The 18,007-nt window shown below is 43.9% G+C and overlaps 1 protein-coding gene across 20 annotated transcripts in view; it reads left to right on the forward strand.

The window, feature by feature from the left end:
- Spn (protein phosphatase 1 regulatory subunit spinophilin) overlaps window positions 1–18,007 on the forward strand; it is a 571,930-nt gene that overhangs the window by 490,223 nt on the left and 63,700 nt on the right. For 14 of the 20 annotated variants that reach the window (XR_008406443.2, XR_008406442.2, XM_053771364.2 and 11 more), the window contains exon 2: window positions 215–8,512. The exons of the other annotated variants lie outside the window; for them this stretch is intronic. Coding sequence is in view for 12 of the 14 variants with exons in the window: in XM_053771364.2 (XP_053627339.2) it covers window positions 632–8,512 (7,881 nt within the window). In the remaining 2 variants the exon portion in view is untranslated. The remainder of the gene's footprint in view (window positions 1–214; window positions 8,513–18,007) is intronic. 20 annotated transcript variants of the gene reach the window in all.

The raw sequence follows: 18,007 nt of genomic DNA on the forward strand, positions 1-18,007 counted from the left end.
ATATATATATATATATATATATATATATATATATATATATATATATATATATATATATATATATATATATATATATATATATATATATATATATATATATATATATATATATATATATATATATATATATATAATTTATTTATTTGTCTTGTATTAATAAAACACACATTATTAATTTTTTAGATACATCACAATTGTTTTTATTTTTCCACAGATACACAGAATTCGTGTTTGTTGTATATATGGCAGTCGAGTAAAACAGTCACCCATATACTGTTACAGTCAGCAGTTAACCACATCCATTCAAGAGAGAGTTCAGCCGGACAGTTGTCCAACTTATGGTTATGACATGGTTAGGCCGGTTTCCAACACTGAATGCCATGTGAAGCATTCTAGATATGGATTGGCGGTTATGTAGTGGTTAAGCTGACAGGAATCATATTTGCAGTGATTTAGCAATACATTTTCTACTGATGAAAGCAACCATCGCCAGCATTCACCCCGTCACAGGTGTTGTTCGGCTGGTAATGCAGTTATCAGGCAATCAGCGCCTCGCTTGAGGTGTATCACTGTGTTTTAGTATATGATAGACATTACAGGGTGAGAGCGAGGACCTCCTCCCTTGCGTGATATGGTTGCAGAATCAGAGCGAGGTTCTCCTCCCTCATGTGACACGCCGTATTCACACTCACTCGACGCCGCCATGAGCCGCCAGATTGGGTCGTGTAAAGTGGAAGTTCAGAGAAGCCAGCCATGGCTCCATACGCCCACGTCTGCACTCGTTAACACACCTGAATTCAACCACAACCCACCTACAGTACGAGCTAAACCTGTGGTGCTCAGTCCAACCACTGCCATGCCCACTACGAAAAGAGCGCCTACGTGTCTTTTTCCTACGCTGCCGGGAATGCCATTGTGGGAGAGGGCCAGGCAGGGAGTGATGAAAACCAATAAATGCAGTGCCAACTGCAAACATGCTGGACGACGTGTGGTCACCCCTCACTCCAGCGTATGCAACAGCCCTTCAAACAGCCTCCCCAACAGTCCACCAGCCCATCAAGAAAACACTTCGTTCAACCCTCACAACAAAAACTTGGCCACAAGCCAACCTGTGGAGATACCAGCGGCCAGGCGTAGGTCGAACTCGCTGTTCTGTTCAGACAATAGTTTGGGCTCCATTTACTCAAGTGGTCCGGTAATGCGACACATGGACTGTATACCCACCACTCGAGCAAAAGGATGTGTTAAAAGAGAACAGAGGAGGCATTCTGTTAGTCCATTTGAATGTTGTACAAGGTCACTTGGTGAATCACATAATATTATGAAGTCCTCGACCAGTCCCTCACGTCGGAGGAGCAGCCAGTTGTACGAGGCGAACAGTTCGGGAAGTGGGGATTCAGTCAGTCCATCTATTCACAGTTCAGTTGCTGCGGACGGTTTCAGTACCAGCACCATGGATTCACACCATCACGACACTGACACCAGGGATTCACACCACGACACCGACACCAGCGATTCACACCACGACACCGACACCAGCGATTCACACCACGACACCGACACCAGCGATTCACACCACGACACCGACACCAAGGATTCAGAGCATCACGACACTGACACCAGGGAAGGTGATATCAGCGATGGCGGTTCTGAGGAAGGTTCGGTGCAGGGATATTATGACAGCAGCAGCAGCAGCAGGGACTGTAAGAGCAGTAATAACGTTGGCAGTGAATGTAGCGCACGGCGTACCTGCAGTTATAATCCAGGATATGGTGACAGCTGTACTCCAGGACACAGCAACAACAGCAGCCCTGAACACTGCAGCATCAAGAGAGGCAGTGCACGGCTTGGTATCAGCAGCGTGAAAACTAACTCAATGAGCAGCAGTACTCCCAGCCTGAATGTTCTTGATACATCATGCGACGTGTCTTTCAGGGAAAATGGCAGCCTTAATGGATGTAGTCCGTGGCATAGCAGCAGCACCATCAACAGACGCAGCCCTGTGCACAATTGCATCAACAGAGACAGCTCGTGGAGCAGCAGCAACAGCATTAACAATATTTCAAGAAGCAGCAGCATCGCCAGCTTGAATGTTTTCGACACTACGCGTGATGTTTCTTGCAGAGGAAACGAAAACATGAAGAACAGTTCACGCCATGACAGTAGACGCAGCCCAGTACACAAATGTGTCACCAGCGGAGACAACACATGGCATAGCAACAGCATAAACAGACGCAGTCCTGTACACAGTAACAGCATCAACAGAGGCAGTTCTTGGAATCGAAGCAACAGCATCAGCAGTAACTTCAAAAGTAAGAGTACCACTAGTCTGAATGTCATTGAGGCCTCATGTGACGTCCCTAAGGGAAATACCCTTAACAGAAACAGCATTCGATGTAATAGCAACATCAACAGAGGCACCACCTCCTGGCATAACATTAGCAGTAGGATCAGCAGTAATTCAAGGAGCAGCAGCACCACTAACTTGAATGTTACTGATGCCATAAACAACATTACGGCCAAAGGAAATCGCATTCTCAATAGAAGTAGCCCACAACAGGGTAGCAACCTCAGAAGAAGCAGCTCACGATATGGTAGTAACAGCAGCATCAACAGTAATTCAAGGAGCAGTAGTATCACAAACTTAAATGCTACTGAGGCTACAGGCAGTGCTCTGGCCAAAGGAAACTGTAGCCTTAACAGAGGTAGCCCACGATATGGCAGCAGCTTTAACAGAAATGGTTTGAGATATGGTAGCAGCAGTAGTATCAACAGTAACTCAAGGAGCAGTAGTATAACCAACCTTAATGTCACCGAGGTAGCACGCAACGTTACAGCCAAAGGAAAGGTAGACAAAGACACCATTTTGATCCCAAAGTTCCAGCGGGGAGGTGGACACGAAGACATCGGAGAAGCTCCAGATGCTGCTGCTGAAGTCATGGGTTCCATTGAAGTCACAGACTCTACGAAGTACAAGGGTTTGACTGGGAAAAAGAGCTCTACCGGAGATAAGAACTCAACTAAGGGTAATAGCTCCACTGACAAGCTGAGCAGGCCTAAGAGTAGTGAGATTAGACAGGAAAGCAAGACTGATGTTGGTTCCAGGACAGCAGCCAACACTACAAGGAAACTATCTGCCGTGCCTGGGGCTAAGGCAGACAAACTCAGGAGTGCCTCTGAGACAAACAATAGGATGAAGAACCTCGTCGATGCTGGACGAAAATCAAATTGCTTCTCGAACAGTAACAAGAGGACCAACTTGTATGACACAGTTAAGAAAGCCACACTGGCTACCGAATACGTGAAGAAATCAAAAGGCTTAGTGGAGAATGTGAGAAAGCCAAAGATCTCCGATGAGGCAAAAAGGACGAAGTCTTCATGGGATGAAGGTAATGGAACTAAAATTTCAACAGCTGATGCAAAGAAGTCAAAGGACGTATTTGATGTGAAACCCGAGATTTCATTGGATGAGGCGCACAAGCTGAAGACTCCATTTGACATGAGTGAAAAAAGTTCAGATGATGATGGGAAGCCAAATAGCTCACCGAATATTGTGAAGAAGCAACAAATATCTACAGATGAGGCAGAGAAGCCTCAAAATGCGACAGACGAGCTGAGAAGGCGAAAGAAGTTCCATGAGATGAAGGCCAGGAGCTTAGCTGATGACACCCAAAAGCTGAAGAGGACACCGAGATTAATCTCTTGTATGAAGAGTGCCCGCAGCCTGTCGGACATTGAAAGTCTTGACAAGACCCCGCTTGTTAAGTTACATATGTTGAATACCCTGTGTGATAAGCCCAGGAAGGTGAGGAACGACAGCAACGGCAGCAGTGGTGGAGGCAGTGTTACAGATGCAAGTAACAGGGCAACAAACACCAGAGTTGCCCTCGTCAGAATGGGAAATGTGAAGTCCTGCTGTGTCGATGCAGAAAAGCTTGGTGTTACATGTGACATAAACAGCTTGACTGTCGATGAAACGGAAGCTACAGAGGTAGTGGAGGCGCTAACGGAAGACAACAGAAATCAAAGTGAGGGTAAATACGTGAATAGCAAGGCGGCAGTGGTGGACGTGTCGGAAACTAAAGATTCCTCAGTCTTGTATGATGGCGAGGACTTGCTACCTGCAGCCACTGCAGAAGAGTCAGTACCATTGAGAGGCACTGCAGAAAAGCCAGTACCATTGGCAGGCACTGCAGAAGAGCCAGTACCATTGAGAGGCACTACAGAAAAGCCAGTACCATTGGCAGGCACTGCAGAAGAGCCAGTACCATTGAGAGGCGCTACAGAAAAGCCAGTACCATTGGCAGGCACTGCAGAAGAGCCAGTACCATTGAGAGGCGCTACAGAAAAGCCAGTACCATTAGCAGGCACTGCAGAAGAGCCAGTACCATTGAGAGGCACTGCAGAAAAGCCAGTACCATTGGCAGGCACTGCAGAAAAGCCAGTACCATTGGCAGGCACTGCAGAAGAGCCAGTACCATTGAGAGGCACTACAGAAAAGCCAGTACCATTGGCAGGCACTGCAGAAGAGCCAGTACCATTGAGAGGCACTGCAGAAAAGCCAGTACCATTGGCAGGCACTGCAGAAAAGCCAGTACCATTGGCAGGCACTGCAGAAGAGCCAGTACCATTGAGAGGCACTACAGAAAAGCCAGTACCATTGGCAGGCACTGCAGAAGAGCCAGTACCATTGAGAGGCGCTACAGAAAAGCCAGTACCATTATCAGGCACTGCAGAAGAGCCAGTGCCATTGAGAGGCACTACAGAAAAGCCAGTACCATTAGCAGGCACTGCAGAAGAGCCAGTACCATTGAGAGGCACTGCAGAAAAGTCAGTACCATTGGCAGGCACTGCAGAAGAACCAGTACCATTGACAGGCACTGAAAAAGAGCCAGTACCATTGACAGGCACTGGAGAAGAGCCAGTACCATTGACAGGCACTGGAGAAGAGCCAGTACCATTGACAGGCACTGGAGAAGAGCCAGTACCATTGACAGGCACTGGAGAAGAGCCAGTACCATTGAGAGGCACTGCAGAAAAGCCAGTACCATTGGCAGGCACTGCAGAAGAGCCAGTACCATTGACAGACACTGAAAAAGAGCCAGTACCATTGACAGGCACTGGAGAAGAGCCAGTACCATTGACAGGCACTGGAGAAGAGCCAGTACCATTGACAGGCACTGGAGAAGAGCCAGTACCATTGACAGGCACTGGAGAAGAGCCAGTACCATTGACAGGCACTGGAGAAGAGCCAGTACCATTGACAGACACTGGAGAAGAGCCAGTACCATTGACAGGCACTGGAGAAGAGCCAGTACCATTGACAGACACTGGAGAAGAGCCAGTACCATTGACAGGCAGTGGAGAAGAGCCAGTTCCATTGACAGGCACTGGAGAAGAGCCAGTACCATTGACAGGTACTGGAGAAGAGCCAGTTCCATTCACAGGCACTGGAGAAGAGCCAGTTCCATTCACAGGCACTGGAGAAGAGCCAGTGGTACTAATAGGCACTGAGGAAGAACCACTAGCACTAACAGGTACTGAGAAAGAACCACTTAAACTGAGGAATCTGGACACAGTGGTGTCAAACACTCAAGATATTGCCATGTCAGATATCAGCAGCGCAGATGAGATGCTGGCAACCTGCGAAGAAGAGGCATCAGAGGTCAGCAAAGAGGTGTCAGAGGTCAGCGAAGAGGTGTCAGAGGTCAGCGAAGAAGAGGTGTCAGAGGTGAGCAGTGCAGCTGATATATTAGCAATGTACACACGAGATGTGTCACAAGTAAACACTGCAGATACGTTAGCGACAGACACAGATGACATGCCAGAACTCAGCACTGAAGAGTTTGAAGATATTTGTTCAGCAGACTTCCTAGAAATGAACACTGAGGAAATGCTTGCAACATTCGCAGCAGACATGCCAGTAGTAAGCAATGAAGAAATGCTTGCAACTTCTGTTCCCGACATGCCAATTATGAGTAATGAAGAGATACTCGGGGACATGTCAGAAGCGGACGACAGCACAGACGAAGATTCAAGAATGACCTCAGATGAGAGTGACGAGTGGGGAGATTTCCATTTAGAACTTGAGCCACCTAGCTTGGATTTCATCGAGAGTGAGAGACGCGGTGATGATAGCGATGATACAAGGTCCCGTGATGAGTCCACTATGAATAGAAGCAGGCATGGATGTGAAGGTCATATGGGTCTCAGAAGTTCTGACATTGGCATCCAGAATAGGGATTCTGACGATCTACTTTCATTGAACAGCTGCAAGCAGAGGGGCAGCTGCAGTAGTATTTATAGTGACAGCAGCAGCAGTAGGTGCAGCAGAGTGAAAAGGCATGGGAAGGATCCATTTGCAAAACATTCTGGAAGCCTCGAAACTGAAGACAATATGATGGATGAGTGCTCCTTGAGTCGTAGCGTCGGAGAGGACTTCTTTGGCAGCTTCCGGGAGAACTTCAAAAGGCATCAGAAAGAAGACTTTAGCGATAGTCTAAAGGACATGAAGAGTAAGTCTGGCAGCCTCACCAACATTCACGACAGTTCTAGGCAGTTAAAATGTAAAATAAAAGATGTCTTCAGCACCAGCAGAAGCCTGAGTAATATTCATGACACCTTGAACAGTAGCATCAGCAACTTGTACAGTGGCCGCTGTTACTTGACACGGAGTTCCAGTAGATTGAATGCCAAGGACCTCATCCAGGAGAAGCTCGACATGGTGAGTCACAAGTATCGGGGCAGCAGAAGCACTTCCTGCCTCAATAAGGATTATTCCATGAATAACTTGGAAAAGGTGGACTGGAACAGCACCACTAAGCTCAGTAGTGGTTGGGATAATGTCAGGCGGAATGTGCTGGAGAAGAACATCTTTCTAAACACCAAGAGAACATCTGGGGAAACCCGTGAGCGAGACTGCTTGTCGGAGAAGGCGAAGACGGTGGGACGGGGATGGGAGAAACTTCGACGCAAGATAATGGAGGATAAAAGGAAAAAGGAACAAGAGAAGAGTGATGAAGTTTTCAAGCAAGGAGGAGGTGAAGAGGAGAGTGAATGGCTAAACACAAGAGAAGCAACAGTTGAGAACTGCGTGAGGGCATCGGCCACTAATCTCAGACCTCCCCGATTCAGCGAGATTTTCACTGGCATTAAAGAAGTTCAGAAAGCTCATCAGCAAGTCTTAGACAAGTCGACAGATAGTACCAAAGACAAGAAGAAAAAGAAGAAAAAGACGAAATACAAGAAGAAATCGAAGAGTAATGAAGACAAAGACAAGATGAAATGGCAGTATACGAAGCCTTTGTCATCTTCATGTGCCCAGACCATGAACGACTATGGCATGGAGCTGGTGAAGAGTGTGGAAGAGTCACCTGGTAGTGATGCAGAGAGAAACAGTCAGGAAAGTGGTCTTGGCAGCAGCTTTGAGGATGAGAGTCAGAGTTATGACTCTAGGTCATCTTGCTCCTCGAGTCCACCCTCACCCACTGCCCCACGGCAGGTGTTTAACGCCATCACGCAATACTTGTGCACTGTTGACCTGGTAGAAAGTGAGGAGGATGTTGATAGTTTTAGCAGAGATGCTGAAATCATCGATCCTGATGAACTGATGCTTCTCACGGATAGTGAGGAGATGCTTAGCTGGAATGATATAATCATCTCTAGCAGTCGCAGGGATGCCGGAGATAATTGTGACCTCAAAGAAGAATCTGGCGAATTGAAGGTTAATTTCTTACCAGGTGGAAGCCTCAGCGTGAGAGAAGAGAAAGTGGACCAGATATTGGATCAGCTTTTGGGCAGTGACTACCCAAGTCTAGGGTGGGATGCTCTGGATGAGAGAATGTGGACCCCCGACAAACCTCCTGTTGAAACTAAGGTCAGCGACTCTAATACTACTGGAGACGAAGAAACTGAGATAAAAAATGAAGTGGGCCTGCAAGAGCCATCAGGAGAGCTCCAGGAGCAGAGTCCTACTGATCAGAAGATTGAAGAAGTTCTCCAGAAGGATGTTGATGTGAATAATAGCCCTACTCTTGAGGGTATGAACAACTGTGTTGAGGTTAAGAAGGAAGAGGCTCCATTGGAGGCTCACAATAGTGACTCTTCACTCATTACTGCTGACAAGCCCGAGGACCCTGTACCTGCAGTCTCGACCGAAGACACTGACGATGCCCGTGGGCGTAGCCGCACTAAGGAGGATCCTCACTCCAAGGATTCTGGCACTTCTGCAGAGCGAAGTGTAAGCTGCAGTGACAACATTCGTGTCTTCCTAATGAAGCAGCCGTGCGCCCATGCCCACAAGGATGGTAACGCCCACCCTATGTGCTCAGATAAGCATGTGCTGGATATCTCCGCTGCCGATGCTACCCTCGGTGAGGCTGTCCAGGAGTGCAGTAATCACCTCCCAAAGAAAGACAAAAGTCAAAAGGCAAAAAAGAAGGCAGCGAGGAGAGCTGCGGAATCTCGGCGCATGCTCCGCCAGGTCACCAAATCCAACTCCTGGTTCAGAATGGTAGGCTGTAGTGTTTGTGTGTACTTCCTGCTACCCTGCCTGATCCTGTTGCCATCCCAGCCTGTGCTGTAGTTATAGGCTAGGGAGGATACCTACATCATTGCTGTAGTAAGTCATTGTCAGTCTGTTGCTAATACCAACCTGTGCCATTCGTTACCATACCATTTACAATAATTTATTACCACCAATTACTAACGCAGTACTATTCTCTGATGACCAGTATTGTGACAGATATGTTGTAGCTGACACCTGTTTGCGAGCCTTAGGCTATGACTTGAACTAGAAATTTGATCAATAAGATGTTTAAAATCTTTGGGATATTCTAGTACTGTCGTGTGTGTGTGTGTGTGTGTGTGTGTGTGTGTGTGTGTGTGTGTGTGTGTGTGTGTGTGTGTGTGTGTGTGTGTGTGTGTGTATATATATATATATATATATATATATATATATATATATATATATATATATATATATATATATATTTATATTTATATATATATATATATTATATATATATTTATATATATATATATATATATATATATATATATATATATATATATATATTTATATATATTTGTCAGTGTCATTACTTTGCACTTGCTGCAGTTCAAGATACTGGTGTGTTGAAGACAGTGATATACAATACCGACAAGTTGAATAGTAAGACTCACGTGCAATGGTCGAGTCACTGTAGTTTTGATTTGACCGGAGAAGCCTACCATCTAGGCGACACTTTTCAATAAACAAAAATGCCCATCTTTTGCGTATGTGTGTTGCTGTCCATACTGGTGTGTGTTTATGCTTACAGGGGTGTGGTGGGTGTAGGTTCCAGACGCCTACACTAAACCTTCAAGGTGTATATGTACCCGTGTGTGTATGTGTCGAGGGTTGGGAAGCAACATCAGACGTAAACACTGCTGGTGCAGCCACAGGGGAAGGGGAGAGGCACGTCGGGGTAATGTTAAAAAGTGAAGGAGACAGAACAGAATAGATTTGTAAAATCCATAGGTAACAACGTGTTTACGGCTTCAGTTAAAAGAGAGAGTATAGAACAAAGTACAGTGAATGGTTGAGGGCAAATAAATGCATATATCAGTATATTAGTATATATATGCAGAAATCGTGAACAAGCGTTGTAAGATGCAAAACAACCACAAGGGGGGGGAGGGGAAGTGATAGCTCTAGGCCTTTCATGTTGCAATCAGCACATCAGGAGCTTGCAGTGTTGCAGAAATGAGTAGAAAGTCCAAGTAAATTAGTTCAGTGCAACGTTTTTGTTCGAATCATTTGGACTTTCTACTCATTTCTGCAGCATTGCAAGCTCCTGATGTGACTGCAACATGAAAGGATTAGAGCTATCATTGAACTCCCCCTGTGGGGGGGGTTGAATGCACGCGTACACACACACACACACACACACACATGTATATACATATATATATATATATATATATATTATATATATATATATATATATATATATATATATATATATAAAGATTGAGATACTTATGCAACATACGGTAATCTTTATTGAGGAAATGTTTCGCCACACAGTGGCTTCATCAGTCCAATTCAAAGCAGAAAGGTGTAAGTAGAAGAGTTTGAGGTAATCAGTCCCTCAGCCTGGAATCGATGTGTTCGTCCATTACTCTTGTAAACAGTATAGTATATGGATCACACTGAAACCATCCACTAGTGTAAGTAGGTCTTCGATGCATAGGTATCTCAATCTTCAATTTGTAAGAGTTCAAAGCCACTTTATATATATATATATATATATATATATATATATATATATATATATGTCGTGTCGAATAGGCAGAACTTGCGATCTTGGCTTAAATAGCAACGCTCATCTTGCCATATAGGACAAGTGAAAATTTGTGTATGCAATAATTTCGCCAAAATAATTCTGAACTTAACGAAAAAAATATATTTCACTGTGTTTATTTAGTATTAAATTATTGTAAACAAATCTAAAATATATTTAGTTGGGTTAGGCTAAAATAAATTGTTCTTGTTATAACAAGGTTAGGTAAGTTTTCTATGATTCTTTTGGTGCAAAATTAAAAATTTTTGCCTCAACATTAATGAAAATAATATATCTTTAAACGTATAAGAGAAAATTTTAGAAAAGAATTAAATTTAAATGAGTTCTTGCTAATTGACCAGTTTTACATATTCGGCACGACATATATATATATATATATATATAAAATATCGTGCCGAATAGGTAAAACTTGCTATTTTGGCTTAAATAGCAACGCTCTTCTTGCCGAATAAGACAATTTTACTTTCTGAGGTTTAGTTGCTACTCTGAAGCGCCTCGTCCATGGCAGTGGGATTTTCACGGTGATCGAACATTATCTAGAATTTCAGCCTAACCTAGGTCCTAGGTCTAGTGTTATAAAACTAGTTGTGATCATACAGACTATGTCAGAGTTTAGAACCAACGCCTCAGTGAATTCAGAGGTTGACATTGGAACAGAAACAGAAGAAAGTCGTGGTAAACATGAGTTTCCCAAGTAGTTACTTGTCAGGCTTCCACTTAATACCATCGACGAGCTGGCTGAACGAGGGGCTAACGAGAGGGATGATAGTAAAGAGGGGGTTTAACGAGGACCGTGGTAATGCAGTAGAGAAGAGGATATAGAAGAAGGAACTGGTAGGTGGAGTGGATGGTAATATTGTGAGGCTTACATGCCAGAGGTAACTTTATCCATCAGTCATCACCACCATCAGTCACTACCACCGTCACCACCACATCCACCACCATCAATCACCACCACCACATTCACCACCATTAATCACCACATCCATCACCACCACATGCACCATTAATCACCACCACCATCAATCACCACCACCATCACCACCACATCCACTACCATCAGTCACCACCACCATCACATCCACTACCATCAGTCACCACCACCATCACCACATCCACCTCCACAACCACCACATCCACCACCATCAATCACCACCACCACATCTACCACCATCAGTCACCACCATATCCACTATCATCAGTCACCACCACATCCACTACCATCAGTCACCATCACCACATCCACTACCATCAGTCACCACCACCATCACCACATCCACCACCATCAATCACCACCATCAGTCATCACCACCATCACAACAACCACCACCACCAGTCACCACCACCACAACCACCACCGTTAATCACCACCACCAATCACCACCATCACCACAACCACCACCACAACCACCACCACAACCACCACCGTCAGTCACCACCACCACCTCGTGCACCACCACCAGCACCCCATCAGCCTCACGCAAACGTCCCCCACCACCACGCATTTCCTGTTTAAATTAAAACCTATCTAAGGCAAAATTGACATTTTTTTTAATATAAAATTGATAATGCCAATATTACTGCGATATAAATGTAAATATTGCTTTAAAACTCCTTAATCTGTGGAAACATACACATGTGTGAATAATATTAATAACATGATAAAAAATGTATAACTAACATACAGTATAAGCATCGATAGACTTAATATTCTATATTAACATTGAAATCTATCAATAACACGTGAGTCACTAAAACTCGTTATTCAAAGATATTTTAATCCCAAAGGCAGGAAATATAGTACACTCTGGGTGTATGTACATTGAGCTCAGACCAGTGTTTATACATTGAGGACCAGTGTATGTACACTGAGAAATGGTATAAACCTTGGTAATAAATACCGACAAGTTGGTTTAGAAAGACACGTAAGCAAACACTATAACATATTTATTAGAAAACGTTTCAGTCCTGGGACCTTGATCACTTCTAACATACAGAGGTAGAAAGACACTATATATAGGCGGAGAGTGAGGTGTGACGCACGTGACCTGAGGAATGTCATAACATAAGAATGGAGGAACACTGTGGAAGGCCTACTGGCCTACTGAGAAATACCTATCTGTGTTTATCTGGAGTTTACCTGGAGAGAGTTCCAGGGTCAAATGTGTATATATACACTTGTGTGATGTTTCTCAATATAACGTATAAAAGACACTTACATGACGTTAGGTCAATTATTGGAAACGTTTCCCCCAAAATTACATAAACAATATACTCTGACCACAACATTATAGAAGTACAAACGAGTATTAACTCAGGGTTAGGGAACTGCATCACTAATGTAACAGAAGGGATGTTCAGTAAGTTTAATTTCAACAATCATAGAATTGACTGGGAAAAAATGAACCAAAAGTTATTAGACATATCCTGGGAATCAGACATGAGCGACCTAAATCCCCACCAGTGCCTAGAGAAGCTGAATATAGAAGCATACAAGGTCTGCATTAAATACGTACCATTGAGGAAGCCTAGATAATGTAGAGAGAGAGCGTAGGAGATGCTACAGAAGAAAACGGGTTACTAAATTGCTTAAAAACACAGATGTGTCGCAACAGAGGAAAGATAGTCTTAACCGAGAGATCACTGAATTAGAGCAAAAACTTAGAATGACATACCTAACAGAAGAAGTACAAAGGAAACAAAGGGCCATACAGGATATTGTAACAAACCCAAAATATTTCTATGTCTATGTAGAATCTAAGCTAAGAACTACCTGTAGAACTGGACTGTTATTGAGAGGAGACTCGTATAGTGACCATGAACAGGAAATGAGTGAAATCCTAAAAAACAGTACGAGTTGGTGTTCAACAACCCACTCAATGACAGCAAGTTAGAAACTGCAGAAACATTTTTTACTCCAGCAGAAAGCCGCGTAGATCAATTAACTGCATTAGTACAAATCCCACAGACTTCGATAAAGAAGTGGCTAACATGCCCACTCACTCAGCACTTGGGCCAGATTCATGGAATGCCCTTATTTATAAAGAAATACCAAGTACCACTAGCACAAGTCCTCAGTATTCTTTGGAGAAAGAGCCTAGATCTAGGTGAAATAGCAGAGACCTACAGACATAGCTCCGTTGCGCAAGGGAGGTAGTAGAGCACTAGCTAAAAATTACAGACCAGTATAAGTCATTAAAGTCTAGCATCACGAAGCAATAGCATCATAAATTTCTAATGTTGTATTAAATAATCGACCATCTTTGAATGTTTAAACTGTTGACATACCATCCCCGGAGTCCTCATAAGCGGATGTCTGCCTTCTACATCACTCCGCAGCTTATTTAAGGCCTTTTTTTTTTTTGTTTTGTTTTGCTGCTGACTAGTGGAGTTCATGGCGCCTGTGGTAGGCGGGTAGGAGCCTGTAGGATTCATTTCACATGAATTTCAGCGTTTGTTGACAGTTTTTGACTAGTTGTTAATGGCGCCTGTGTAGAGAGGTAGGAACCTGGAGAATGCTGTGTTGTGGTGTCTTGAGAGGTGTAGTGGATGTCGCTCCGGAGGTGGAAGGAGTACATTTCGTAGGAATTTCAGCTTGTGTTGACAGTTTTTGACTAGTTGGAGTTAATGGCGCCTGTGGTAGACGGGTAGGAGCCTGGAGAGGTGTGTATTTTGATGGTTACATGTGGTGTCTTGAGAGGTGTGTGGTGTATGTCGCTCTTGAGGTTGGCGGGTTACATTCGTAGGAATTTCAGCTTGTGTTGACGGTTTGTGGATTTAGAGTTCATTTAGATTAATAACACCCTAGTGAATTGAACTTCTTTTTTTCAGTGTGGGCGAGTAAAAATCAATGTCGGTGTGTTGCGCATCTGTACTATCGTTTTTAGTAGGACGGATTCGTTGGTGTGTTAAACGGCCTAGCTCCTGCACCCTCTCTGAGGCAGCGGGCAACTGTGGTGGTGATGGGAGTGGTAGCAGCCCCTCCCCTCTAGAAGTAGTGAGGGTGAGGGGAAGCAGCAGCCTCCCCTCACTAGCAGTGGTGAAAGCGAGGGGAGAGCAGTCATAGCATCAGTGGTCTTACACCTCCTCCCTGCCGGAGCAACACTGGTGTAGGACTTGGGTTCGACATAATATCCGCCATTATGCAAGTTTATTCTAGGTATTTTTAACCTAGGATAATCCTGATGCAAGCTTTATTCTAGGTATTTTTAACCTAGGATAATCCTGATGGAAGCTTTATTCTAGGTGTTTTTAACCTAGGATAATCTCGCCAGCCATGTGTCTGGCCGTAATGCAGGAGAGAAACGAGAGAAGCGGTGAAGAGAGGCAGTGACCCACCCATTCTTTTCTCAAATTTCGGACGATCTCTTATCGTGTGTCCAAAAGTCATTGCAATGAAGGTAGTGGAAAGATTACACATACATATAGCGGGCTCAGGAGCTGGAACCCAACATTGTTTTAGTGGTAACGAACTGCTTACACTTAAAGGTGGACATAATTCGCTAGAAATATTTACTAAACATCAATATATCTATACCAAACATTTTTTTTTAGCAAACCACATATTTCTAGCAGTTATTTATTCCATATTTTTGTTACTAGTAAGTTATAAGTCGAAGTGTAGCTGGGAGTGTAAGTGTCGGCTCTGAGAGACGTACAGAACAGTGTGCCGGACTTTCATTTGGACTAAAGAAGTACAAGGCACAATACCGTGACTTGAACAATACACAAATAATCCACACGTAGGAGAGACTTATGACTTCGACCATTGAATTTTAGTCGGTAATGAGAGAACTTCAAGTCACTGGTGAGTTTTACGCTAACGACTAGCACTATAGAAATTAATACATCACCGTTATTTGTGAATAATAGTGACTGTGAGGACGATTACAGTGAAACCAAATATACCGCACTGTGTCTGCGATATAGCACTTTTTATGTTGATTTCTGAGTCCGAAATTGAAGATTGAGACACTTATGCAACATATGGGAATCTTTATTGAGGAAACGTTTCGCCACACAGTGGCTTCATCAGTCCAATACAGCGCAGAAAGGTGTAAGGAGAGGAGGAGTTTGAGGTAATCAGCCCCTCAGCCTGGAAGCGATGTGTTCAGTCCATCAATCTTGTAAAAAGTGCAGCATAGGACCGTAGACGTGGCTTATATACTGTAGTCAGGTGAGACGAAGCAGGATATAAGCCACAGTATATAAGCCACGTCTACGGCCCTATGCTGTACATTCTTCAAGATTGATGAACTGAACACATCGACTCCAGGCTGAGGGACTGATTAACTCAAACTCTTCCTCTCCTTACCCCTCTCTGTTTTGTATTGGACTGATGAGGTCACTGTGTAGCGAAACTTTTCTTCAATAAAGATTCCCATATGTTGCATAAGTGTCTTAATCTTCAACTTGTCGGTTTTTTAAACCATTCATCACAAGAGTCCGAAATTGTCCGATATTTTTGTCAGTGGTTATGGGTTTGAGAACGACCTGCCTAGCATGGGCCAGTAGGCCAGCTCTAATGTGCCTCCTTTCTTACGTTCTTATGTATAGTGAGCGATACAGTGACTTGAGAAGGGAAATCGCGGTTACAGAGTTATGCCAGTTGGTAACAGATATTGTAATAGTGATATATGCGATGGCTGATCAAATATAATAGTGATTTGACCTGTGATGAAGAATGTCGTGTTGTGCCTTCAGCTGCCACCAGTGCCATCTCAGTCGGATATTTTATACAGTGAGGCTTGTCTACCAGTGCCTGTTTGTCTACCAGTGCCTGCTTGTGTCTACCAGTGCCTGTTCCAGTGTGTTGATGGGTGTAGTTGTAATGTCATAGTTGGTGTGACTGTCTGCTTGACCGTTGTTGTGGTTGTAGGTGTTGTAACGTTATAGTTGGTTTTATTATACCTGTGTCTGCTTGACTTCTTATTGTTGTAGGTGTTGCGATAACCTCAATTGTTTTCGCATGAGTCGAGTCACCGCTCCTATGCTTGCTTGTGTGATATGATTGTGTGCGTGTTTTAATGACATATTTAGAAGTATACGCAGCAATGGATTCAAGTTGGACAAATTAAGATTTAGAAAGGATATAGGCAAGCATTGGTTTGGTAATAGTGAAGACGAAGGGACAAAATTTTGGGTAGCGTGACGGGGTGAAAACTTTTGATAACTTTAAATAAAGATTAGATAAGTATAGGAGTAGATATTAGTTAGACCTGCCTAGCAAGGGCCAGGAGGCCTACTGCAGTGTTCTTTCATTCTTATTCTCTTAACGAGAGTAATAACTTTCATTAGGACTATGGTCAATCACTGGGCTGGTTCATCTCTCCAATGTTTTAAATGCGACAGTAACAAAAGTAAAATATTGGGAGCATTAGAAAAACGGACTGACGTTAATCTCATCCTATAACACTAAACGAAGAAGCTTATAAGGTTACTATAACGTTTATGTATAGCTTAACGATCTTGTCGGTACCTGATGAGCCTGACTGTAGTTCATACGTTGGACTACGTGCAGCCAGCAGTAACAGCCTGGTTGATCACGCCCTGATCCACCACGAGGCCTGGTCAAGGATTGGGCCGTGGGGGCGTTGACCCCCCGAACACCCTCCAGGTAGGGCAATATTGCTGTGGAGAGGGATAATATCAAGAAGGCAAGGCTGGACTGGTACTCACATTTGGTCTCTTAGGTGGTTTATGTAGACCACTTTGGAGGTTCCCTTAACCTACAAGAGGACCTCTCTACTTCACTGACCCCTTCCACAGGTCAGTTACCTAACATCTTATGACCCTCTCTGATTGCCAAACCCTTACTCTAACAGAGATCGCTCTGCCCCCAGTTAAAAGTAACTAATCAGAATATTTTTAGAAAAGCTGATAATAAGACTGACACAGTAAATACAGCCTCAGCTGCCCTCTATAAATCTTAAGACACTCGGGTTCCCTACAAGTATCACATAACCTAGGAAATGGATTTAACACATCTATGAGCAGGTCTAATATTGCTGACAGTGTTAACCAAGGTCAGTGTTATGCCTGTGTGGCCACTCATCCAGTCATCTGTCAGACCCAGTGATGCTTAATCTGGCTGACAGAGCGCCACTCACGTCAGCCACAATTCAGTTTCCTGATTATATATTCTGTTTTATATGTTAGCTATATTTTATCAACTCTCAGTGATCTCGCAGCCATCACCAACACAACCCACATTACAGTTCCCCGGTGTCTGCAATATGTAATAAACGAGCAGATCTTACCACCCCCAGGGTGTCAACCACAACAGTTGACTAACACCCGGGTACCTACTTACTGCTAGGTGAACAGGGGCAGCAGGTGTAAGGAAACATACCCAGAGTTTTTACCTGTGCCAGGGACTGAACCATGGACCTGCAGTGTGTGTGAGCTGAGTGCGCCACCAACCAAGCCTTTAAGGACTACTGTGACTCATGCTGCATGAGTATTATTCCATTCATGGAGGAGCATTAAACCCATAGGGGTCATTAAGTGCTTGGAAGGCATTCGGGTTTGATCCAAGGAATTGGACCCCCCCCCCACCTCCCTTGGATCAGACCTGAATGCTTCCCTTAAAAAGCCACAACATATTTTTTCATTGATAATTTTTTTTTTTTGGGGGGGGGGGAGGAGATAGCTTGTATTCA

Source organism: Cherax quadricarinatus, chromosome 5, assembly GCF_038502225.1.
Source record: "Cherax quadricarinatus isolate ZL_2023a chromosome 5, ASM3850222v1, whole genome shotgun sequence".
NCBI lineage: Eukaryota > Metazoa > Arthropoda > Malacostraca > Decapoda > Parastacidae > Cherax > Cherax quadricarinatus.